This window comes from Prosopis cineraria, unplaced genomic scaffold (genome assembly GCF_029017545.1).
Source record: "Prosopis cineraria cultivar Desert tree isolate PC_DT_omini unplaced genomic scaffold, ASM2901754v1 PC9, whole genome shotgun sequence".
Lineage (NCBI taxonomy): Eukaryota > Viridiplantae > Streptophyta > Magnoliopsida > Fabales > Fabaceae > Prosopis > Prosopis cineraria.
Window position 1 is genome coordinate 32113530 of NW_026555340.1, and position 26747 is coordinate 32140276.

The 26747-nt window shown below is 35.4% G+C and overlaps 4 protein-coding genes across 5 annotated transcripts; 1 reads left to right on the plus strand and 3 right to left on the minus strand.

The window, feature by feature from the left end:
- Positions 1–500: 500 nt before the first annotated feature.
- LOC129321111 (nuclear transcription factor Y subunit B-5-like) lies at positions 501–1480 on the minus strand. Its single transcript, XM_054966844.1, has one exon. The coding sequence runs from the start codon at positions 1202–1204 to the stop codon at positions 785–787; it is 420 nt and encodes a 139-aa protein (XP_054822819.1). The 5' UTR covers positions 1205–1480; the 3' UTR covers positions 501–784.
- A 1907-nt stretch (positions 1481–3387) lies between these two features.
- Positions 3388–7629, minus strand: LOC129320502 (mitochondrial thiamine diphosphate carrier 2-like). Of its 2 annotated transcripts, none has more exons than XM_054965995.1 (8): positions 7464–7629; positions 6975–7134; positions 6603–6719; positions 5878–5989; positions 5364–5491; positions 4577–4729; positions 4141–4278; positions 3388–3904 (listed from the first exon to the last, which is right to left on the minus strand). In XM_054965995.1, exons 2-8 carry the CDS (start codon positions 7062–7064, stop codon positions 3686–3688), a joined length of 957 nt encoding a protein of 318 aa, XP_054821970.1. In that variant the 5' UTR covers positions 7065–7134; positions 7464–7629; the 3' UTR covers positions 3388–3685. The 2 variants fall into 2 exon arrangements, with proteins under 2 accessions (XP_054821970.1, XP_054821969.1); XM_054965994.1 differs by having other exon boundaries at positions 6985–7134; positions 7464–7628.
- A 10819-nt stretch (positions 7630–18448) lies between these two features.
- Positions 18449–19164, plus strand: LOC129320906 (flowering-promoting factor 1-like protein 3). The gene has a single exon (XM_054966580.1). The coding sequence runs from the start codon at positions 18521–18523 to the stop codon at positions 18845–18847; it is 327 nt and encodes a 108-aa protein (XP_054822555.1). The 5' UTR covers positions 18449–18520; the 3' UTR covers positions 18848–19164.
- A 4466-nt stretch (positions 19165–23630) lies between these two features.
- Positions 23631–25589, minus strand: LOC129320724 (vesicle-associated membrane protein 724). The gene is made up of 5 exons (XM_054966289.1): positions 25266–25589; positions 24885–25026; positions 24677–24797; positions 24045–24107; positions 23631–23963 (listed from the first exon to the last, which is right to left on the minus strand). Exons 1-5 carry the CDS (start codon positions 25453–25455, stop codon positions 23814–23816), a joined length of 666 nt encoding a protein of 221 aa, XP_054822264.1. The 5' UTR covers positions 25456–25589; the 3' UTR covers positions 23631–23813.
- Positions 25590–26747: the final 1158 nt, after the last annotated feature.

A 26747-nucleotide genomic window follows, 5' to 3' on the forward strand; every position in this document is an offset into this window, starting at 1 on the left:
GTACGAACTCGTTCAATTTCCGTACAAGGAACAGAAAATGTGGGAATCATACTGCTATGATGGGATCAGTGAAAGCAAGAAAAAAGCACTAAATCGCAGACGGAATGATTTGCTGTCCCTGCACTCTAATCTAACTGAAGCATGCATATCTATGATCTATCAACCACCCTAGTCTAGTGCAGACGAAGATTCTGTCTAATCTCCAACTTCCCTTCGTATCTTCAGAAATTCGACCAGGGCTCCAATGAATCTGAACACATAAAGCCCCTTCTTGTTTTTGTTCTTTTCCTCATTTTGGGTCATATGCTGTTGACATCCAATGAATAGTTATTGTTAACAACCAAGCGAACTCAAATGCAAGGGCAAACTTGTCATGATAGCTGTCTGCCAAACTCGGGAAGCAGACACCGTACTTCATATTCTTGAACAAAAAACCATCGGTACGTATAAAAAGATGCCAGAACTTGTCATCGATCAAAGTAAGGGAAGGTGCATGGATATTAAGTCAAGCAGTGAGATGCGATATATAAAGATGCTTGAATTTCAACAAATTCAGCGGAAAATATTTCCAGCTTAAAAGCATGCGTTCAGGGACCGGAAAAGAAGCGAAACAAAGCAAACAGTAGTTGTTCTCTTCTAAATGAAACCAGGATAATAAGGCTAAGGAAATTATTACATTGCCTCGTCTCAAAACCTTAAACATAGGCCTTGCGACAGAGGTTGCAATCATTACTTGCTGGTTCGTTGAAGTTGAACATAATTGATTTTAACTAATACATACATATCACTGCCTGCTGATTCCTGAGGAGGGTATTTGATAGATGTCATCCCTGTCGTGAGGGCTATTTCCTCTGTCATGATTAGCTCTGTCAACCTCTAACTCTCTAAATCTGTGCAAATACCTCCTCAGTGGGTCAGCGTAGTCGTCAAAACCAAGCGTGCCCAGGGCCCAGCATATGTCATCCCCATTCACCGTCTTCCTCCTCTCCTTCCGGCACTTCTCAGAGGCCTCGCTAGTGACGAAGCTTATGAACTCTGACACGCATTCTTGCATGGTCTCCTTTGCTTCCTTGGATATCTTGGCGTTCTGAGGCAATATCTGCTTCATGATCCGACCAACATTCGCTATCGGCAGCAGCCTGTCTTGCTCTTTGATTCCACTGTTGTCGTTATTCGAAGAAGAGCTTCCTCCAACGTTCTCCATCGGCTTTCAGCTTTCCCAGGATCAAACTATGTGATTCTAGGTAGACAGGTATTCGTGTGTGTATTAGATATAGGACAGAGAAGACGCACACATACCCAAGTAGTTATTATATGTGGCGACTCTTCTTTCGTTCAAAGATGGATGGGGACCTGGTCGGCTTAAATGGTGGGATCCAATGGTGCAACAGAGTCCATTGGAGAGTGTGGGTGAAGTCCAGAAGCGAGATTGGACGGTGAGAGAGCTTTTGGGATAGTTGAAGAGAGTGAAAGGGAAAGAGGTAGCCCTTTTACGATAGGTGTGGGATACAACAAGGTGTTAACCTATCCACCCAATGAGCTGATCGCTCTTGGCTGTTTTATCAAATGATTTGATGATTAGCATCTTTAAAACACGATTCTTTGCGGTGCTTCGTTCTTTAATCTTTATACACCATCAAATTAAATTTTGTGGCATTTATATACATATACATATGGTTACCGGAATTTAATGCTCCTACTTTCAATTTCTTTTATTCTTTAGGTGGATTCTAACTGGACCTGTCACGGAGTAAGCTTTAAAAAACGAGAGTTGATTTTTATTTTATTTTAGTTTAGCTGCATTGCTCCAGTCAAGTGCACACCCTTTCATATACAGGAATAGGACGGCCAACCAATAATTGTTCAGCGCGGGTGTTAATTGTCATGTAAATTTACATATATCAAAACTTTAAATATCACTTGCTAGCTAGCTGCGAAAGAATAGGTGGGGAATGGGGATAGCAATATATGTTAAGGTAGTGGCATAATTTTCGTGGCTTGCTTTATTGATCGATAATTAAAATTTCGTTGATAATAATATGAAAAGCGCTAGCTTTGCCAAAAAGCCATGATTGCTGTTTGTCGGAGTCAGCGGCTCCGCGGTGCCGGCAACTATATATTGCTTGGACCAATAGCGATAGCACAAATAATAGTAAAAACAGGCCCAGCGATTCAACGCACGAGGAGATTGCTGGCCTTGGCTAAGGATTGCTATTTCGTTCAGTGTTAACTTTTTCTTTTTCTTTTTTAAAGTATCATATTCAAAAATATAAAATATTTTTTTCTTTCAATATCGAATTCATTCATATATATAAAAATATTCTTAATTTTTAATATAATTAATAATTTTTTTTGAATTGAAACAGTGTATTAAATAGGGATAACATAAAAAATATATATAATTTTAGATGTTATTAATTGATTTATTAAAATGTGTAAATTAATTTAAGGTATTTATAATAGTGAACGGATGGAATATTTTTTTTTGGATTAAATTAATCTGTTGTCAATTAATTAGTATGAGACATTGGATGTGGTATTAGTTACATTTTTTTCAATATTATCTCTAGTTAAACTCATTAATTATGAAAGATAATATAATGTAAGTTTATAATTTTTTATTTAAATATAGATAAAGTCAAAAGTTTATTCCATTTTTGACAAAACTTATTATTTAACCACATCTTCTTGATTAAGATGAAATGGTTAGTGTATTATAATAAAGATTGAATTACATGAATAGAATGACCAACATTAATTAATATCCTGCCAATGCACATGAGACCAAGTTTTTACCAATGGGAAATTGAGAAGTTAATGGATTCTTAATGGATTTGGATCATTATAAAAATAACAGCTGACACAATAAATTAATCGAATGGTTAGAATTAATTTTATTATATAATATTAAAAAATACTAAATTTTAAAATTTTGGGGGAGATAATGTGCGTGAAAAATGTAATGATCACAAGAATTGTATTGAAATTTTGAAGAAAAAAATATCTTCATAGCTTTTAAATATTGATAAAATTCAATAATTGTAATTTATTAAATTAGAAATTTTAAACCATCCATCAAATCCAAGTTCATTTTTAATTGTACTAATAAACAAGATTACATTAAAGATATGGATGGATGTTGCATGAGAGTTTCGCACACAACTCTAAAGAAGGATCACCGTGACTCTGCCTTGGGGTAAAGATGAATAATACGAGCCTTTCCTTTCGGAAACAACAATAGTACAATTTTGATTGTGGAAGGTCCACGATATTTGTACAACTTCAGTGAGATCCAAAGGCACATTTCCATTGTCAGCCTTTTGTCTATGCAAGCAGTTTTAAAATCCGAATACATTTGAAGTCAAGCCAAAAATTTTCACCTATGAATGCGCTGTACCAAATTTTCGATACCAAAAATAAATATATACATATATATAATTTCGATTCCTTCAAATGATAAATTAAAACTAAAAAAACATTCTATTAAAAAAAAACAGAGAGAGAGAGAGAGAGCAATCGGACGGGGACAACAGCCTTCTTGACTATCGACCGTGATTATAGACTAGATAATAAATACCTCTGACCTTAGCTTGCTTTCTTCCTATCCTATGCCTATGAGGGTGTTAAATAATCTAAAGCAAAAAAAAAAAAAAGAATGAGAAAAGTATGTCCAAAAATTTTCAATTCAATGCAAAAGAGACTCCAGCCAATCGGAGGTCAATTCATAAGCAACAAATGTTACGGCCCCGGCCGGTGCAGCTTTGATAGTTGAGGGGACTATCCCTTTGTATAAACCAGCCCAACCCTCAGACTGCAATATCCTCCGCATCGCATCAAACATATTCCTATATGCACGATGCTCCACTCGAGCTCCATATCTCGGATGCCTTTGAAGCCCTTCAATCTGCACCCATGTCTAGATGTCTATAAAATTTTCTACATCCACATTACATGAAACTAACGTCCAGTTATATTAACCACCCGCTATACTTGTTTTGTTACAGATGACACAAGACAACAGACATCATTGTACTGGAAGGAATTTAAAATAAAAAACTCCCTAGATTTCCTTTTTCATCTTTTGATCGAAATGACGCTACACTTCCAATTTCTTGAAAATTGAAATGAGGATAGGTTTACCTGAAATCTTTTCTTCACCACATCCAGGGGATGACAGACAAGCTTGGCACATGTTCCCGCCGCTAATCCACAAAGGAAAAGTTGAAAGCTAGAGAGGCCATCTTCTGAAGCAGTTTCGGAATATCTAAGGTTCCAAGCCTACAATTTTTCGCAGAACATATATCATAAATGAGCACATCGCCCTGAATTCCTCGCTACAGATCAAGTATCAGTGAGGAAATTTAACTATCTTTGTGTACATGATTACCCAGCCTACTAGCGAAAAGCTAGAACAGTTTTGCAGTAATCTGTTACTTTCCCGCTTAAAGAGTTGAAATGCAGACCTGAACTGATTATAAGGAATAATTAACTGCTCATACTATTACTATCTAGCAGGCATAGTAGTTCAGGTAAGAAAAATAAATTTTGAAAAAAAACAAAAGGACTGAAATTGTACCATAGCCCAACGCTTGAATGTATCATAGGTACCAAACTGTAGACCTGCATAAGGTATAATCTCAACTAATGTTGGTGATAATCCAGCATACAAGCCTCGGATGCCACGAGTCCTGAGTATATCAATTAACGCTGCCCTCATGTTTGGATATACCTAAATGATGGTACATATTTGCATAGCATATGATTAGAGAAAAAATAGTTCCATGATGAACATGACGATGAAAAAGAAAAGGAAAAAAAAATCAAATAGCAACAAACAGCCATGTTCAATGCGGTGCCAAACCACCAATGTAGTTCTTTTAATCCGTGCAGGAGGTATAAAAATCAGGTCATATCAAATACCATGAAGAATCTATCAATTTAGTTCTTTGACTACAAATTGAACACTGACATATGAAGTTGCATACCCTCGAGTCTCAAAAAAAGATTAAGATGTATTTCATGGGGTTTAAAATTTAAAGCACAACTCCTGGCTTGTACAACTTGTATATGCGTAGACCCAACCATTTTTTGCTGGGCAATACAAATATTCACGGGGGGCTGGCATATAAAAAGAAAAATGTTTACATATATATACAATTTTTAAGCACAGCAGATAGAGCTATCAAATGTAGTTGCCTCACGTAAGTGAAGAGAAAAGACACGATTCAAGTGGATGTTTTCGATTTGGTAGATGGTATAACTATGCCAGCAGTTCGCCTCAATAACTTTTGGAACACTAATAAACAGAAGAAAATTATTTTGAATAATACCCTGCACCCTTAACCATATGATAATGCTTGTACCTTAGGTTCACCTTGAGAAGCTAAAATAGTTCGGAGAAGATCAAATGGATATGACCCTACAGTAGCTGCACACCCAGCTAAAGCTCCGCTGACATAGGATAGATAAGGGCTCAGATTAATGTGATTCTCTGTAGCAACAGAAAACAAATGATGAACATAAATCAAGAATTCAAAGAGTCATGGAATTTCTCTGCAAATAATATCTCTAACGAGGGAACAGGCATAGCTTTTGGCCAACAGATGATAAAGTATCTATCTGTTAACTATGGATGGCATCTTCTGAATATGACTTATGACAACACAAATTAATAAATTGAAATTTAGAATGACGCTCATAAACATGAAGATTTATTGGAAAAATGTTGGCGGAGGAACAGTGGAACACCTTATAGCAATGGGATAAATCAAAGTTCCAAAAAGAACACCTGTGAGACATCTAGGAAATAAAGTCACTTGGCTTCCTAGCTCGTACGCTGGCACACTGAATAAAATTTGAATTGGAAAAAAAGAATACCTGTCTTGGAAGAACCAGCAGCAAACGTTTTCAACTTGTGTAATACTGTAAATTGTATTGCTGTATATGGCATAACCATGAGTAGTGCTGGCACGTTGCCCCGCCAAAAGCCCTGCAATAGGCAGTTGACAGAAAAATATCAGCAAGAAATAATAGGTTAACATGCCCACCTCTTCCCCCCCCCCCAAAAAAAAAAAAAAAAAGAAAGAAAGAAAGAAAGAAATAAAACAGTGGGGCATATTATAAAATTCCAAACACCAGCACACAACCAGACCTCACAGACAAATAACTGGTACCTGTGAAACTGTAAGGAGAATATGAAGGATGAGGTGGACTATTACAGAAGAGAAAAATCATATGACCGAGCATATGCATCTGGATTTAAAACTACTGGAGGAAGATTTTATACACTTTATTTGCAAGCACATCAGAATGGATCTTGCATCCCTTCAATAATCATTTTTAGTTATTGACAAGTGTCTTAAGCTATGGACGTACAAAATCATGGTTAAGAGAGAATAAACAAGTTTTGAGAAGCCTCACTCCTTATAAGCCATCTTTGAGCCGCAATGATAATATATGTATGTATATACTACTGGGTCAACAATCTTAATCCATTGAAATTGACGTAGTTAAGGATAGCTTCACAGAAGAAAGGAAAAACAAAAGGACACAAAAGAAGAGGGTGAAATCAAACAAAGTCTAGGAAAGCTGAGTAATGCTACCCGCAAGCCTTCCTCTCTAAAAATATCTTTGGTTGCTTGAAGCATTCCAGTATATTTTGACGGTGCAGACAGGTCCTTGCGTAGTAAGCCCCATGAAGTTGTGGGCTCAAGTTGAACCTGTCAATAAATGGACGTACAGTTTTGTTCAGCAAAATTCTCACTTGAAGATGGAGCTGGCAAATGGCAACAATTAACAGCAACAAAATAACAACCCAAAATCCCTTATAAACGTAGAATACATTCGAGTCATACAAAAATCTTATTGCCCCGCCCCATCTGTCAGTGCAAACTTGTCCTATAAAAGAAACTCGACAGTGTGTGGTAGGCAACCTAATGTGCCATAGAAAGGAAGCTGTTAAGACAAGAACGGACCAAAATTGACCTGGAATCTAATCTTAATAACATCAAGCGGTGATGTGATTGTCCGTGATATACCACCAGAAATTGCCCCAGCCATGGCATCGATCATCGCCCGCTTCAGTTGGCTTGGCTCCTCCATTGCCGGAAACACTCTTCCCCTTCGGACTATGATCTAGAAGATGAACCCAAAACCGCTTTAGATCACAGAAAGTAAAACAGACCGCATGGTTTTAGATGTCAAGAAACTCCACAAGTACCCAAATAACGGAAGCAACACCAGCAACAGCGATAATTTGGCATTGATAGCAAAAATAAATCGAAATAATCACCAATGACCAGCTCAGTCCCCTCATTAATGCCCAATAAAATCACTAAATATCTTAAGATTTTAAGATTATTATAATCACAAGGACCAAACTGTTCAGGAGCAGGGAGAAAACAGCAAAATTCCCATCAAAGCCAAAAGGAACCTATAATCTATTCCCGAGTATGCACGTCTACCTGCGGGGAGGGAAAGAGGCAATGGAGAAAAAAGCCATCATCCGGGAGAGGAACAGAGAAAGAGGCTGGCCTGAATGCCGCCTTATTCCATTGAGATTTGGGTGCGACGATACAAGACGGGGCGAGACGCGCCTCTGCAGAAATTCCAGCACAATTAAATAATTAAGAAAAATCTTGCTTCCGTTATTCTTTCAAAATTTAAATATTATCGTTGTTGTTAAGTGTTCAAAATTTTACTTAATTCAGAAGCACTCAAAATAGTCACTCGCCTTATTCCGAGGATTCGGACACTAATAGACCTGACACAGGCATGACGTTGCCCGGTTGCAATTTGTGCAAGCAGTGAAGGTGAAAATAACAATACATGGAGATCGTTCAAGTGTCAGCAAGATGCATCGTTAAATTTCAGCGTATAATTTAAAAAAAAAAAATTCCTCCCGCATCTCATCAACTGAAAAACCTTCCTTGGCTTGCCATGGGAAAATGCAAGCATGTTTAAATAACACTCAAAAACACATTTAAATATTCGAATCATAGTTTTAATAAGTTTAACAAAAAGTTAAATGTTTAAATATGTTTTTGTCAAATATAAACTAAAAATGAAACGGAGGCAATTTCAATGGGTGGGTTTCATTTAAAAGATCAAACAGGATTCCGCAGTATCTATCTATTATCTTTTTACTTTTTCATACAACTATCCCTTATCTTTTCATATATATTTTTTGCCAAAGGAAAAAGGGAATCTTAAGAGTAAAGACAGATCATTGCTTAAAAATTGGCCAAAAAAAAAAAACAACTTGAAGAATGAAGAACCCGTGACTGGAATAGTAGAACAGCAAGCCAACAGAATGAGTGAGTTGTTATTGATGTTAAGTTTTATATACATAAATGTAATTTAATATGTAAAGTACCCTGCTGCTCATATATTTGTGGTGCATATTTTAAAATAAGCTACTTATACAATGACTCGGTACCATTTGGGATTTTCTTGCTCTGACCACATCGCCAGATCAAACCAAGAATGTCGAATACAAATGGTGTTTGCAGGCTACGAAAGGTCACGATTCCCAGCCGCGAAACGCTTTTAATTTCAATAATTTTGGAAACTATTCTTTGTGATGCACGTGGGAAAGTGTCAAGATAGGTGTATATGTTATTGATGTATTCCACAATAGGTGTGTGTATTAAAACATGGAACAGCAGATGAAATCATAAAACCATTGGTTTGCCGTAGAGAATGGGATAACGACAAACCTTTGGTAGTAGTATAGCAATTGATGTAGAAAAACCAGCATTTTCATTAAGGCGTGCCTCCCGAAAGCGGGAACCATGGTGTATGATCATTCCCATCAGTTTTGCTTTTTACTGTTTAGTCGTGTAATTTCCTTTCTTAGCGTGTCAGGGGGGAGGGAGGGAAGGAAAGTGTTGTTTTCGTGAAAGTCGACATAAATTTTTGAAATAAAAAGGGGCGTCAAGTTGAATGTAACATGTGAACTATCAGTGTAATTTATTTCACTGCAATTCAATAAAATGAATACACAAAAAAGGCCTGTCAAAAATTTAACTGCCAAAATCAATTAAAAATTACATAATCCGTTTTTAGTTAAGATATTTGAGTTCTCGTTATTATTTGGGAGAATGATCATGAAGTACAACTAGGAAATCTAAAATTGGTGTCCAGAATAAAAATTTTCTCCGACGGAAGTGATTTACACTATTTATATTTAACTTAATTAATTCAATCTGTTGGTCACAGATAATAATATCTAGTTTATATACATATGCACACACATTTACAGAGTACGCAAGGGATATGTATGGCAATGCGGTTACACGACAGGCTGAAGCACTTCCCCCAAGAAAGATAGAATTAAAAATAGATAATGGGCGAGGCGTCAATGTCATTCATTGTTGGGAAGATTCTCAGCCCATTTCCATCACCCTGTGGAATCCTTGACCACCCCAACTTATATAAATCCAGCTATCCGTCAGAAACCACACCTCCCGTATCCAAAACCGCTCTTCGTCCTTAACTCTCTTCCCCGCCTCTATTATCTCAACCCTTCCTTCCTTTACCACATCTTTTTTCTCACTTCCTAGAGTTGACAATCTCTCTTCGGAATGGATTATAGGATGTTAGAACTCAGCATCGTATCTGCAAACAACATCAAGAAAGTTAACCATTTCTCCAAGATGCATGTATACGCTGTAGTTTCAATCATCGGTGATCCCCAGCAGAATCAGCTTGCCAAAACCCCCATCCACAGACACGCCGGCGACAGCCCCGTTTGGAATTTTGCCATCCAGTTTTCCTTTCAACGAGTCCCTGGCCAAGCAAAACCAACTCACCCTTTATATCCAGTTATTTGCCCATCGCTCTATTTTAGGCGACAAAGACATCGGGAGCGTTCAAGTCCCTGTTAACGAGTTGCTCGATCGTGCCAGATATGGAAAGTCATTGCAACATATGAATTATGAAGTGAGGAAACCATCGAGAAAACCCAAAGGGTCTTTGAATATCTCTTACAAATTAGGGAAAATATTCATGAGGTTTCTAATGACAGTGCCAAAGGAAGAGCTTGCAATGGCATATCCTCCACCACCACCCATGGGATCTAGCTCGATGTCGTACCCTTCACCACTGCCTCAACATGCTGCTCCATATAGGTATCCACCTCTACCGCCATACAGTGGGTATCCACTGACTCATCCTGGATTCAGGTACTCGGCTCAACCGGGTTACGGGTATCCACCAATTCAACAGCCAGTAAAGAAGAGCAAGTTTGGAACAGGAATGGGAGTTGGGTTGATGGGAGGAGCGCTCGGGGGCTACTCATTGGAGATATGATATCTGACGCTAGTGCTTATAATGCTGGATATGATGATGGTGTTGGATTTGATTTTTGAAGTTCTCTTTTCCAACCTTTTGGATAGTGCAAGTCTAGAACGCTATGTTCTTTTAAGTACTACTTTCTTTTAAGTTTTCCTTAAATTATGCAACTTCTCTACTTCTTGTTTAATCTTGCTCTTTTAATTCCTTTACTAGAACATACTATATACTTAATGATAATAGTTTCTAGTATTTAAAAACAATAATGATCGTTGTTTTGAAATACTACTTTATCATGGTTTTAGTTACAGATTCTCATCATATCTCCAAAAGTTTCCTTTATTATAGACGATTAATAGGTCTTAAGTCAATTTTCATCTCGCAATTTTGTTTTGAATAATACACAACAATTAACGCCAAATGTTGAATACAATAAGCTATTACTAGTATCACTTTTTTAAATTCATTAAACTCCCTGAAACCTAGAAATATAATGCTATAGTGGAGCCACAATTATATGGAGCTTATTTTAATCGGAAGGGCAATCTCTAGCGGATAATAAAATTGCTCATGATTTTCAAGGACTAGCTTGAAGGCATCCATAATGAACCATGATTTTTGCCTAGAATACCATTAAAGAAATGCCTATGCAAGCCATACGTGGTAGTTGTTGTCATGTCAAATTCAAGCCCCTTCAAAACCATTCAATTTCACAATGTTGCAAGACTTGAACAGCCTGGCAACAGTGGCAACTGACATGGTTGATGTGTTTTAATTTGCATGGTCAAAATTGATGACATAAGTATAATGAAATTGAGATGCTTAGATTAGAGACCTCTCCAATAGATCTACTAGCATGGAAACATGGGTAGAATTGGTGGCTTACAATATGATTCCCTAATTTCTATAATCATGAACAAAGGTCCTAGGTTAAACCTGTATGAGCAAATAATGAAATCTTCTTTAGTTGAAAAGAGCAAATAATGGAGTCTGATATAAATAAGCTAGGCAAGGCTCTACATATTTTATCAAGAAGGAGGTTATCTAAACATAAGAAACTTGCAAGAGACAATGGTTAGTGGAATCTCTTCCAAGCATGATATACTCTTAAGTTGTAGAGGTCAAGAGGCTTTAGAGTAACCATGAGATTAAAAGGAGTGTCTTTAACAATAATCGAGTCTACGCTTTGCTACACAAAAGTCTTGTGCAATATAAATTTTATAGTTTTCTATTGCTTCATTCAAATCTCCTTTATCCTTTGCATTTCACAAACAAGCTATTTAGCAAAATGATGCATGCAAGCCGCAAGGCATGTTCTGCTTGCCTAGGCACACAAGCTATCTATAACATAAAGACTCAACATGCACTCACTCAATTTTTTTTATCAAATGGGGTCAAATTCGTAGGGCCCAAATAATGTATCTCACTATTCATCCCCACATAGTCTAGGCCATCAGCCGCATCTCAGCTTATTGTGGGCCTAAGAGTTGGAAAAGATGTATGGGTCTTTTTGTTGTTTTTATTTTTGGACTAGACAAGTTTGGATTGGTCAAACGTAACCTAAAAAAGAAAGTTAAAACCCTAAGAAGGCAGATAAATACAGGCACATATGAAAAACCCTAGAGGGTGGCGGTAGTTTCAAGAATAAAAGTAGAGATATGACCTTCGGATGAGACTAAGAGCATTGATATGTTGAAAAAGCTCTTCAAATTCATGGGCAATAACCTCAAGAACATACCTAAAAATCCTTCTTATGAAGGCCTCTCCTCTAGTTCTAATTGCTACTGCTTTTGCCTCTACAAACTAGAAGAATAAGGTCTACTATGTCAGTGACTTTGTGGTCAAGCAAGCCACCAACATAACTGGACCCAACCTTGTCTCCCTCGGCACTTGCATCAATAAATACACCCACAGTGGTAATTTTCACCCCACCATTCAAGCTTTGAATTTACTTGCCTTTAGTGCTAAGCACAAGGTCTAGCTCAAACCTCGATCAAAGAAGTCCTTCTTATATGGTAATCATGTGCTAAAGAGTACCTTAGGATGTATTTTAGATAAGGTATTGAAAATTAGAGCGATTATCAAACCGGTTAAGGTTAAGGGTTAGGATTCAACTAAGGTCAAATCAACACTAGACCGATCATAATAAAATAATGTAAGTTAATAAAAACATATTATCCAATACTTAATATCTCATAAAATATCACATATAATTACAATAATCATATTTTCACTTATTCTCCTGGGTCTTTTTTTCTTTGTCCATAAAACAAAAAAAAAATCTAAAAAACTATCTATAATACTATCAATATAAATATATTTGAGAGCTCCAATGCCTTGCTTTCAAGTCTCAAACCTTGGACCTTTTAGCTATATTTCATTACTTTTAGTCATATCCATCTGACGCACACAATCTGCCAACCTACTTGAACACTTATTGAAGCAAGAACCTTATGGAAAGTAGTAGAAACTAGAAAGAAAGGCAATGAGAGTGAGCAAACAACATGATAGAGGCTGAAGGGAGTGAAGTAGAGTCAATGCCAAGCAAATGCTAAAGGAAGATAAGTTGCTTGTTGGGTTTGTGCCGAGAATGTCGAGGGAAGGAAAGCTGCTTACTGGGCTAGCACCGAGTTGCTTGCTGGGCCAGCGCTGAAAATGCCAAGTGAAGGAAAGCTGCTTGTTGGGCCAGTGTCGAGAATGTCAAGAGAAGGGAAGCTACTTGCTGGGTTTGAGATAAGGTCAAGGAAGGGAAGTTGGGTCTACGACACACATTTTAAAATTTAAAAAATAAAACATAAGGCAACCTGCCTAACCCGTAGGGTGAGGCAAGTTAATCTTGGGTTAACCTAGGTTCATTAATCTCCAGAAATCGAACCAGACATATGGCCGATTCACAATTTGACCGGCTGGTCTAGTTCAATTTTACAAACCATGATTACGGGGAGAGTCAGGGTAAAATTAGAATTAATGATGGAAATAAATAGAGAAGTGATAGAAATTTTGTGATTGGCTAAAATCTATTCCTAATTATACAAATTAATGATAGATTAGCAACAAATATAAAATATCATCACATTTTAGTAACGATTTAAATATATCTCTAATTTACATAACTAAATTTTTATATTAATAACAGATATTTTAAATTTAAAAATTAGTAAAACGTGTTTAAACATTTTATAAATTTTTAAAAATTATAATGTACAAAAAGATTTACGTGAAAACTATTCCAAATTTCCAAACTAAATACTTACACAGATAATTGTTTTTCTATTAAAAGTAAAATAAATAATATAAAATATTCACCAAAAAATAAATAATAGAAAATAATAAAAAATATTTTTTATTTTGTAAATTTTACATATAAAAATGAAATTTTTGTCATATGAAAATATTTTAATTATAATATAAATGATATAAACAAATATTTATTTTAATAATATATATTGGTTGATATCAAATAATATATTTATTTATTAATAATGTGTACTGATTTATATGTTTATATGTCTGAATATATATATGATAATTTATATTATCAACACATTTACATAATTTCCATAATAATATATGAGATATGTAAAAAATATGTGTTAAATTAAACATATGTATTCAATTATTTATATATTAAGATTGAAATGTCATAACAATTCAACTGTGAAAAAGCGCACATGAAAAAGAAATTTTGAAAATATTTAAAGAGAATTAAAATATATTGCTCACGCTAATATTGGAGGGCTCAGGATGGACATTTATTTATTTATTTATTTATTTATTTGGATCTTCCTTTTTATTGATTACTTGAAGTTAAAGCAGGGGTTTTGACAAGTGATTTGTTCGGGCGTTACGTAACTTTGGTTCGCTACCAGTTTGAATGAATGAATGCAAGATTTTTCTTTTTTAATGCATGGAAATTTTCATCGTAGAGAAATTGAACGTTTTAGGTAACCGCTTTGCAGATAGTTTAGGTGCGAGGATATTTGTTGCTCACCGTCAAACAGCCAATCAGAGGATGATTAATGTTGTTAAAGAGCCCTAACAAAATATCAGCTTTAAAATGGCAATCCCAGTTGAATAGAGCGCGGGTAAAACATTAGTGGCTTAGAGCCTCTCTCTTTTTCTTGTCTTTTGTCTTGTCTTGTTTTTTTTTTTTGGGGGGGGGGGGGTTGGAATTAAGCTCAGAGCACTGTGAAATACATACCTGGAGAGCATGATTAGCATATATACGAGGGGATGCATGCAAACTACAAGTTTCAACGCACGAAAACAGAACAGTCAGACAGTACACGAAAGGAAGTTATAAAGCCCAAGGACAGCGTTTCAAAAATAGCCCAACAAAGTTCCAGTGTTTACGCCCCGTGAGTACTTAGAACGCTTTGTTTCAAATCTTCATCATGTTTTTAGCAACGCCCTCTGCTGCCACAACAACAGAGGACGTACCTTTGACCCCCCAGAAAAAAAAAAAAAAAAACAAGAACAGAATCTGTTCCTTTCCCCCCGCCGAGTTACCTGGTTATAATTTCGTATCAAATAAATGATGAATGGCATACTACGATATACGTGCACTGCAGATATATATTCCCTAGCTAACGGGACATATTATATTCAGTATTGCACCGTATAAATAAAAACCAGACTCCCAAATTAATTAAAGAAATTAATTTGATACTTTAAATGGATATCGATGATCTTTCGACCATTTTTCGTTGTCATCAAGTGAAGAATATGGCCAGATAGTTAGTTCTCTCTAACATTAATGCCCTTGTGATCGGAGAATTGATCCTACATTCTTCATGTTTGAGGACTTTATTCTCCAAAACAACGTCGCTTCCCTGATTCCGTAATTGTTTTTTATTTTGAAAGAACAAAGTTAAGCACAAACCTAACACTAGATGAGCCAACAAATCATTCTCCCTCAACGTTAGTCACTTTTTCCCTTTTGTTCCATCACAGAATTCTCTCACCCTGGTCCTTCATCACTCTCTGCCATCCATATAATTTGTCACTCAGGTCAGGTTAATTAGTCTAAGGTGGCTTTATCATAATTTTAATTTTTTTAATAAATATGAAGAGTAGATGGTTTTTCATAAGAGACACGAACTTTTTACAGCTCATCACAAGTTTTTTTAAAGAAATTATGATAAACGTTAATAATTTTATTAAAATTTATAATAAATTATGTCGGTAATGGAACTTATATTAAAAAAATACATTTATTAAATATCATATAATTTGTTTGCGGCGTTATTTTAACGAAAACGATGGAGAATAAGTTCACATGCCAAGGAAGGGCATCATTTTTTTTTTATTAAAAAAACGCAAGATACTAAAGCTTTGAATAGAATACACATGATCATTTGGAAAAGTGACTTTTTTGGGGTGATATACCCTTTTGAGGCTAATTAAGCAAATGTTAATAATTAACTGGTATTCTAGCCTTGTGGCACTAATGCCACTTGCTTCTCCTCGCGGATCAGATTAAGGCATCTAGCCGCTAAAATAATTGTTATTTTGTGTGTTAAATCGCATCATATTGTACTTTATTTAGCTCTTCTTTACCTTTTTTTTCTTGTTGATTTTTCAAATTAAGTGCATCATCCTCTCTCCTATTATTAATTAAAATGAAGGCACTGGATCCCTGGACATATAAAATTCGAATGCAAATGCAGCTATTTACAGTTGGCCATTAATTAATTCGTTGAAGCAGTCGAATAATATACATATATAAGAGTTATAATTAGATGGTGAACGATTGAGATTTGCATCCTTAATATCAGTTGTTAATTTAAGTACGTACCTGATATGATAACACGCGAAACAAGCCAGGGACCCTAAATAAACTAACAAGTTTCTTTAGCAGGAATAAGAAGGGACGAAGGCTCTGTTGAAAAGAAGAGGCTAATATGGAAAGACAAGCACAATATCTGTGAAGGATATTGGGGATACAAAAGATCAAGTATCTTGTTTAGTTAAAAATCTGGCATTTTGTTTGGGACAATTACACATGGGCTTGTTGCCAGAAGGAAGCAAGCTTCAATTTCCTTCTATTGTGGAGCCAACTCATCCCCTCTCTATAATTCTCAATGTCACTGACACACATCTGGCGGGCTAATTAAATTTATAAATCAAAGAGCCAAAGCCTTTTTTTAAAAAAACAAAAAACAAAAAAACAAAACTGCTATGTTCTCTCCGAGAGAATAACCTTTAGTGGGCAAAATATCCCCGACGTCATGGCTAAAGCTGACGTGGCATATGATGCAGCCTCAATTATTTGCAGGTTTTTGAGAGGATCAACATTGTCTGAGGTAGACAGTTAACGTGAGGTTGATAAACAAGTTTGGATGCCACCTCATTGTCTTCGTCACTAACCCTCGTTAATTAATTCTGGTTATATATATTCTTTCCGTGATTGTTTGATACACATTGACATACGTCGCATATGTTACTTCATTATCAAAAACTTCTAGAATACAAGAAAATTCTAGGCCAGATCAAACACCATTAATCAAATTGGGAAGAATTTATGTGTATATGAAATGGCGGCTTAGACTCAGACACACACACAAGACCAGGTTAATTCTACGTGGAAGAGGAGGTGTAATAAATGAAGCTTCTAGAAGATTGTGAAAGAATGAAGGATGGTGTAATGGACTTTGAGAGGAAAAGGACAGAAGGAGAAGAGGTCAGCATCCAAGGACCGTGTGGCAGGAGGAAGAGGTAGCAAATGGATCGAAGCAGGGTCACGACCGTAGTGTTGGATTCAAAGAGCTTAGCTTCTATTCTATGTCCTAATAAAAGCCCTACAACCTTGATGCTTCCATTCGAATCTCTCTCCAGTTTCTTTCTCCCATTAATGTTGTGTGCTTGCTTTTCTCTACAGATTAATTTCCCCCATAATGGAATTCCCAGTAAACACTACAGGAAAATGAGAACACAAATACACGCTGATGCATGCACGTGGCATCGGTTTGAGACTACTGTACTATATATACAATATGGTTTCCGCTCATTTAATTGATAAAACGCAGGTTTTATATATATATATATATATATATGCACGCAAATTAATTTATGAGGAGCTCTACATCAAGCTAAAACATTTATAGAAAGATCTAGCATAAGGTCATTCAGCAGAAAATGCAGATATTTATTAAATCTTATCTAATATCATACTACTGCACCACCTAATCCATCAATCCCCCCCCCCCCACATATATATATATAGTGGGGAAGGAGTTGAAAAACGGTGCGTAGTTAAATATTGCAGTCATTTCGAAAACGTACAAATTCAACGGGAGGATTTGGTTTGAAGAAGTTGATGAAAGAGAGATGGAGGAGATTTCAAATTAATTATATATACAAGCCGAGGGAATAGTCAAGACTAGTTAGGCAAAAAAAAAAATATTAATAATGCTTGAAAAACCTCATCTTACGTGCACTGTTTTTCTTACAGCAAGTTAAATGAGCAATATATTTGGGAACCCTACGACCAGAAATAATCGAGATCAATTCCTTTCATATTTTGGTCCCCACTCCCACCATTTACTTCTCTTTGATCCTCCCCCCACAGACCATATACTTCTGCAATAGGCTATCATTTATTTCATTTTAGTCCATAATGGCATCAGCATCCCTTTCCACTTAAAGAAAAAGAAATTTATTCCTCTACCATTCAATTGCAAATTATATTTCCCCACGCTCTCTCTCTCTCTCTCTCTCTCTCTCTCTCTCCAAACAATACTTCTTCCCCAATACGTGTGTGTACTACAGACAGTGCACCAGGCTCTATCATGCGCGCACGCGCACACAAACACATATCAGATCACAGAAAAGATTTGGAGATGCTCAACGAAGTTAAAATCTTCCTATTCACCCAATTACAATGACGCTCGGCATACTCCAGTTTAAATAGCGATGATGATATACGCAGAAAGTCATGTTGTTACAATTGAAGTTTAAAATTGCTTCTCAAAACAAAACAAAGATTCTGTGAGTGGGGTTAATTAGCATATAGTTAATTAGAGCACGCAAATGGAGATTCCCCCCAATCCGATGAAAAAAAAAAAAAAATAGCCAATAAAAGTGTGCCCTGCTGAACGCCTTAGCTGTACTCACATCCATATAGTTTTATCCCATACACTAACCCATCTCACCTATATATACACACCTTTCGCTCTCCGCCCTGCTCTCACATCTTCAGATCACACTCAAGAAGCGATAATATATAATGTCAGGGGTTTGGGTGTTCAAGAACGGCGTCGTTCGGCTAGTGGAGAATCCGGGGGCCGACTCGGTGCAGGGCTCGAGCAGGCGCAAAGTGCTGGTTCACACTCCTTCCAATGAAGTCATTACGTCCTACTCGGTGCTTGAGCGCAAGCTGGTTTCCCTGGGGTGGGAGCGCTACTACGACGACCCTGATCTTCTTCAGTTCCACAAGCGTTCCACCGTCCACCTCATCTCTCTCCCCAGGGACTTCTCCAAGTTCAAGTCCATGCACATGTATGACATCGTCGTCAAGAACAAGAACTCTTTTGAAGTCAGGGACATGATGTAAACCATGTTCTCTCGCAACTCTCTCTTTCCATTTGCTTTGTTTCTGATTAATTTATGCCGCGCGGTCTTGGGGCACGCGGGTTGTGTGTCTATATAGTATATCTAATCTATGTGACTGCTACTGTAACGTTAATTTCAGTACCGTGCAGGTCAGTTTGTGTTCTAATCGATATAGATTGATATTATATATATCTATATATATATATATAAGGTCTGATTGCGTGCTGGTGAGAAATGACAACTGAGTGTCATTACTGTGTGCTCCTGTAAATCTTTATATTCATTCCGCAATAAAATCTGAGTTTCTTCTCCCCTGTATATTTGTGTGCTACTACCATATTCTGGAATACTATATTCCAGGGTTTATATTTGATTGTGGATATTAAACTTTAAATACAATTTCTTATTCTTTAATCATCAATTTTTGTTAATTGTAGTATAATAATTATAAGGTTTTTTAATTGAATGTGATGGAAGCTTTTTTTTCCCCTATTATTCTCGTTACTCGGATCTCTTCTTTATTCGATTCTTTTGTTATCTTTTGTTCAATGCGAGGAACTCGACAGAATAACATATATATCAGGAATCTGGTTTCTAGGTGAGATGATGGCTTATTTTTCAAATAAAGAAAAAAAAGGAAATCATGGGATTTTCGTTTCTGTTTTTGGAGTTAATACGAGCTGGGGAAGGGGCAAAAGCCACAAAGAAACTAAGCAATGGGATTCTTGTTTTAGGCTCTCATGCATGCTGCATGCATGATGGATTGATGACAAATGAAGGCTGACAGGAACATATGACACATGATGTGATCAGCAGCTAACCGACTAGCTAGCTAGCTGGATCAACTTAAGTAGTTGTGTGTTTATTTTGCTTTATATACGTTTTTTTCCTAAATACTACGGCTACGCAATATGTACGAAGAGAAGGCCTGAAATGATCAAGTGGAGTGCATATGTAGAGTGGAGGGGTTCACGTGAGAGGAAGTTCGATTCATCCACTGTTGACAATTTGGCTTTGCCTCAGACAAGGGCCTGTTTTCTTTCTTTTATGTGAGTTCAAAGCACAAGTGGACAGGTCTATCCTGTTTGAGTGTGTGCGCGCACGCACATGGAAAGTGAGAGAATTTTAGTCAAAGAGTGTGGATGTGATTTAATTACTAATGAGTAAAAAAAATTTAAAATTTCAATTTAATTTAAAAAAATTAAAGTGAAAATATTTTCAACGATAATATAATTAAATTATCCTTCACTTGTTATGTAAAATTATTAGTTATTAATTTTTTTACTTATTAATTTACCAATGTGAGTTATAAATTATATTCGTTTGTTACACAAACAGTAATAGTAGTTGTTAATTTATTCACATCAGTTGTAAAATATAATACTTATCAATAATTTACAATTAATGTTAGTAAATTTAATAATTAATATTGCTATTTGTAATTTTTTTCACCAACAATGTTACTATTTGTGATTGAACAACTGATATTAAATTTTTTATAATTATTGATATATAAATTCATGTAATTTATAATTTATATTAATAATTAATAAGTGAAGTAAGAAAATTTACAATTAATAATTTTGTATAATAAATGAAGTGTAGTTTGATCTTTTTCTCCATTGAAATTATTTCTACCTTAATTTTTTTGGACTAAATTGAAATTTTAAATTTTTTTAGGACCCATTAGTAATTAAATCTCATCCATGGTCTTTAATTGAAAATTTTGATTTTTTCTTTTGTCTTATGAAACGAAATACAATAATTGTCCGCATCACACACTCAAATAATTTTACGAGATCAGTTAGCCTTGTACATAAAAATATGAAAAATCAAGCGAGAAATTTAAAGATCATCCTTTGCATTTAGGGGCGCTGGGAATTACTCGACGAACAAATTAACACTTATCCTCAGCACGTGATGGATTTGTCTTGAAGCGTAAAGCATCAACACATTATCTGGACTTTGGCCTCCGGCACCTTTACCTAAATTAAATAGCATTTATTTCTGCACATGGAGAAACGACGATTTGCCTAAACCTTGGCGTATATATATGTCATATGTGATATTTCATTTTCCATTTAAAAAGAAAAAAGAAAAGAAAATTGAGTTGGAATTCCAGAAGATATAAGGATCATTTCAGTCCATTTATAGTGTAAAAACAGGAATAAGGATATGATCACATGCTGATGCCCATACTCTATGATGTGGGAAATAGCTGGCTTGAATTTCCCTGTATATATGAGTAAGAAAAAATAAAAGTAAGAAGAATATGAGTTTTACTTGGAAAAAAATAATGGTAAAATATTGATGGGGAGATATGAGGAATATCTGATCCACAAGGTATAAGGAATACCCCCAATGGAGATGATATGAAACGAAACGACAGTAGTCGATCGTTGTATCCAGTCGCACAAAGTAAGAACCTTCCATCTTGTTTTTCCTTTGAAATGAACCCTGTCATGCCCTAAAAAAAAATATTCTCAAAGTTACCATGCATGCATTGAACTCAAACTTTTGGTGCACCCTAGGCATCATTACTCGATTCCAAGTAACATACGTGCTTCTTATTAGAATGGAAGTTGCGGGTAGAGAGAACCCCGAATGACGGTGTATCTCATCGTAGAGTGGCCACCAGTTTAACAAATTAAAAAAGAAAAAAGAAAAAGAAAATGCATTAAAAATCATGAGGATAAGACCCTTATCACCATATGTATGAGTGTATATATTATGAGGGAGAAAAATCTCACAGAAAGGGACGCTGGCATGCATCATGCATCGAGGTAGTAGCCCATTCTGGTTTTGAATGGGCAAACGATGCTCTTTTCTCATTAAGTGGTCAATTTCTTTCCTTTGAATGAAACTCCAAAGAATCCTGGGGAAGAATAGCTCAACCATTCCCAAAGTGTGGGGCTAGTGACTTCTTTTCTTTCTCTTATTAATTATTGGGTGGCAAATCAGCCTGGTCTTTCTTTTTGTCTTCCACAATGAGTTTTAGGTTTTCAAAGGGGACTAGTTTAACTGCTTCTATCCTATCATGCCCTGGAAAAATTTCGATTTAGACTTCGAAGTTAATTAATTCTTGTTTCGTTTTCATTCTTGGGCAGACACAAGCAGAGCTTTTAAGTTGGGTGTTAGAGCTTGAGTTAATTACCCGATTCAAAGAGAATAATTAATTTCTTTATACGAGACTTCAACATAATTCTTTCTTGAAATATTGTCAGGCGCCTTGTAATACCAAAAACGTTTTGCATGTCTAGGGAGCAAGATGATTGTCTTGTTAATTTGATCTTCACATTTTTATTCCGGCAGTTAACAATAAGCTACATCGCAGTTGAAAGTAGAACATGATTAAGCTTGCAACAACCAAGGAAGGGTGTTCTTGGCGCACGTTAATCAAAGCACTAGTAGTTAAGCATGTCAAGGCACGTCAATAAAACTATACTCCCTCCATTGAAAAAAAATAGTATCACACAATTTAAAAAAATCGATTAACTATAATAATTGTGTTTGAAAATATAAGAGTTGGACTATAATATCCTTTATTAATTATGTTAATCAAGCTTTCATTAATTATTTCTCATAACTATGAATGATAAATTATAAGGGTAATTTAAAAAGTTTGCAATAAATGCCTGTTGAAAAATGTAATTTTACTTATATAAAAAAATAAATTAAAAATGATAGTTTCTTTTATAATTAAAAACGGAGAAAGTACATAGTTATTGCATTATCAATTGACATCTTGAAATGAGTCAAATATTTGAATAACGAAGAACCATTGTCTATTTCTCCCCAACTTATTGGTATTTTGCTAAGCTAATTAACAACACATTCCTACCATTAATATTTAGTTACTGGCATATTGCCAAACACTACTAGAAAATTTCAATAGTAGTAAGTACTAATCACTAACATTCGTATATCAACCACTATTAAAAAAATGTGAGTTGGTGAGAGAATTTAGTGAAGGATTATCTATTCCTCTCTAAAAATATTAAATTAGTAAGGAATGTTAATTTTGTAGATTGATTTAAAATTAATAAAAAAATAATGAAAGACTGTCAATCCTACTATAAAATAAAATAATTAATAAGAAAAATAGTGAGGCATTTTTATACATCTATAAAATCATAAAATTAGCAATAAATTAGTAAGAGATTATGCATTACTCTTTAAAATAAGATAATTAATAAGGAAATTAGCTGCATTTTTATACCTCTTTAAAAATAAATAATTAGCAAAGAAAATAGCAACACATTTTCATACCTCTAAAAATAAGACAATTATAGAGAGATGACGTTTAATTATTTTCATTTAAAAAGAAAAGTTAAATTTAAAAATTAATCAAAATATTTATAATAAAATTATTTAGTATTTAATACTTGGTTTATTTTAAATTCATTTTTCTAACAAAAATAATATTTTACCAAAAAATATAATATATAGATTTAATTTATCATCTATTAACTACAAGAATATTTTAATTCAACTAATAAAGAAGATATAAGGTCAAAAGCCCAAGTGATTTTGGGCCTTTTCATAAATATAAAAGATTTAGTGAGCCTTTTTCAACTATAAAATTAGAAGGATTCGTCACTTGAACCCTCCTTCTTAGGCCTGTGTAGTTGTTCTGGACTACAAAAAAGGAAACATTTTCTTTTTATGGCTCAAGCCATCTTCTATTACTGAAAAACCACCCTTTCTTTTCTATTCAATTTAAGTGGGAAAGCAGATTAATTACAATTGTGCGTTTTGAGAAGAACCAATTCCACTACATGAAATTAAACAAAGATATATCCCCCCTCTCTTTATAAAAAAAATTCCCAAGGCTTAATGTATACTAACCATCAAAGAAGGTAAGGTTTTGCATTTTTACCTCCAGTTGCCAAGCCAAAGCTCCCCCTTCAAAGTAGAATATTTCGCCAAATTGCGCACTCAAACATTAATGCACAAAAATCTATATGCTAGCTTGTGCAGTCAAATCCATGGCAAATAGAAAGCCAGATAATGAGGACCAAAAATAACAAAATTCCTAGAACCACCAATTTGATTTTCATGTTTTGATACCACATCTTCCGGTGAATTTGAGTTCCTCGGTTTTTGAAAGTTTGGGCCTGAAAAGTAAGAGATCCTTCAGGCCTAGAAAGCACAATAATATGATAAACACAGTAGTTGTATAACTGTAGTTAACTTACCTGTGTACACAATATCTCGGTCTTGTCCATGAGAATACATAGATTCTCCCCTCTATCAAGAGCCTGAAAGCGCGTAGAGTGAAAATAAAAATGATAACTTACTATTTTGTCTTGCTTTGTACCATTTAAAAAAAAAAAAATTGCACCAGCCACAGTTAAATGTCGATATGACAACTCGTCATAGCGATGGTAACTCATACAAGTAGGATAATTCATGGAAAGAATTTAGTGATGACAGAAGTTGACTTTAGTTGCATATTACACATTTAAATAATATTAGTAGTGAAATGATGATTGAAAGAAGCATGTCTAGACTGCATAGTTTTATTGTGTCATTAAGAGCAATACTGGAGTATTAAAAAAAAGTATACTGGATCCTGCATGTCCAATGACTGTGTATTCATTGTCTTCAATAATTTCAGCCCCTGACAATTTTTTTTTTTGGCTGAATTACAAGGAGGCTAACAGAAAGATAATGTATAATTAAAGCTCAGCATAGTCTTCATAAATTGAAGAAAAGAAGATCCTTGTCTTCAAGAGAAAAGCATGCAATTGGCAACTGATTAAATGTTTGGCTGTCAACTGTGCATGGAAAATGAAAAACTCAGTCTCATCTCATGTAGAGTAGATACCTTGTCAATGTTCTCTAACATTATGCTTTTGACTTCTGAAAATTGAGCCTTCACTTTTAATAGCTTTTCAATCTCTTCAGCATGATCAATGATATATTTCATATGCTCTTTCATATTCGGTCTGCAAATATGCACAAATATTAATCATTTCCTATCATTGCAGTAACATATCAAGTAAGGATTCAAAATATATGAGTATACTGTATACCCAAACTCCCTGTTAAGACTCTTGGCAGTGGCTGTATCTGCTTTTCCGCCACCATATCTTTTCTTAAAGTCTGCCTTCACACGTTCTAGGAAAGCAATAGAGATCTGCTTGCTAACAGATTCTTTTGCAACAACACAGTATGCTGCATCTTACAAAAAGCTCCGTCATGACATAGAGAGCAATGCAATCCTCAAGCAACAAAATTTTACTGGTAAATCTTGAAAAACGAAATCTTAGCGCCATGGAAACGGCTTCCAAACAAGTCATATTCATTTCAAGATAAAATCGATTAATTAAACCAGCAATTGAAGATCCGCACGCCATTTTGGTTCAGACAAAAATGTCACCGGCAAAAAGAGGTACAGAGTAATTTGGATATACCGTAACCATCCTCGAGGAGAAAATTGAAAGTATGGTGATCACAGTTGTAGGTGAACTTGTTGTTGGAGGAGGGTAGTTTGTGGAGACACTGAGCAGCAATCGCCGGGAAGTTTCCAGTGAACTCGGTGTACTCGACTAACACCATCGTCCCCCGAGCCACAAAGCTGTATATAAACAACTCCTGACTCATTGCTCAGCAAGTCCTGTGTCAGGCCGCTCAAAGCTCGGACAGAGGGAACGAGAGCTTTGCCTGGTTATTGGGGTTCAACTACATTTGCATATTTCTAGGACCCTTCTGGTTTTTTTTTCTTTGCAACTAAGAAAGAATTTCCTCTTTTTGGGGATTGGAAATCAAAGAATCCTGAAATTAATCCTCTTGCACGGCAGCTCGCAAATCAGCGCTACGACGGCGTTTCATGTGGAAGTGATTGTTAAATCAGCGCCGCAAAATCAGGGCCCAGCTAATTTTTTTATTTTAAATTGTAGTATTTGATGGCTGACTGTATTTGACGGGAGCTCGAATGTGGTATGTGAGTCCGCATGAAACGCACATGACCCGAATGATGATTGCCCAAATAATTAAACCCGGTGAGAGTAAAGTGAAAGATAAGTGAGTATTAAAATTTTAAAATTGTGCAGAGGACAAATATTTATGACTAGGGTGACGGGAGGCGCGCTGTGTGCTGTACCTTTTCGGTGCTTTTGTTGACTTATTCCTTTACAAGGGTCCGTTTGGGTATCATGAGTTTTACATTTTGGAGGTGAATTTACCCTTTTGAAAAATTAAAAGTTGTTTGGTTAATTTTTTTTTAGATAAAAACACATTTAAAAAGCATATTGAAAATGTAGATGAAAGTGAATTTTTTCAACCTGACTTGGGGGAGCTTTTTAAAAGCACATTTCTCCAGACCAATCACACACAAACAATTGGAAATATTTCCTATTGATGTATCTGTTCGCTTGATTGTAACTCTTCTATCTATTCAATTCATATTTTACGCAATTGTAAATAAGCTAAAGAGGTTTGAAAAAAATTAGTTTATCTTACAAGACTTAACGCCTTCTTCTTTCTTAATGTGCAAGATTAGATAAGTTGAAATGTAAAGAATGAAGCAAGTAGCTTAAGAACAAGAAGAATGCCCTAACAAAAACTTTTTGCACAAGCTTGCTGAAATGTTTTGAAAGCTAGATGCAAAAAATTATACTTGAAAGATGAAATCTCGTACAACGATATTGCTTTTTCCAACACTCAACAGATAAATAATGATTTGAAACTTCTATTTAAAATCACCCGCTTGGACAAAAGAGACTCTACAAATGACAATAAATAGAGTCTACCTAAACTCCGATGGGTTAAACTCAACACTAATGGCTCTGCTAACACTAATGGCGCTGCAGCCTGTTGAGGCATCATTAAAGATGATAAAAAAAATTGGATTGAAGGATTTTCCAAGTACCTTAAATATTAACCTAACACAGCAA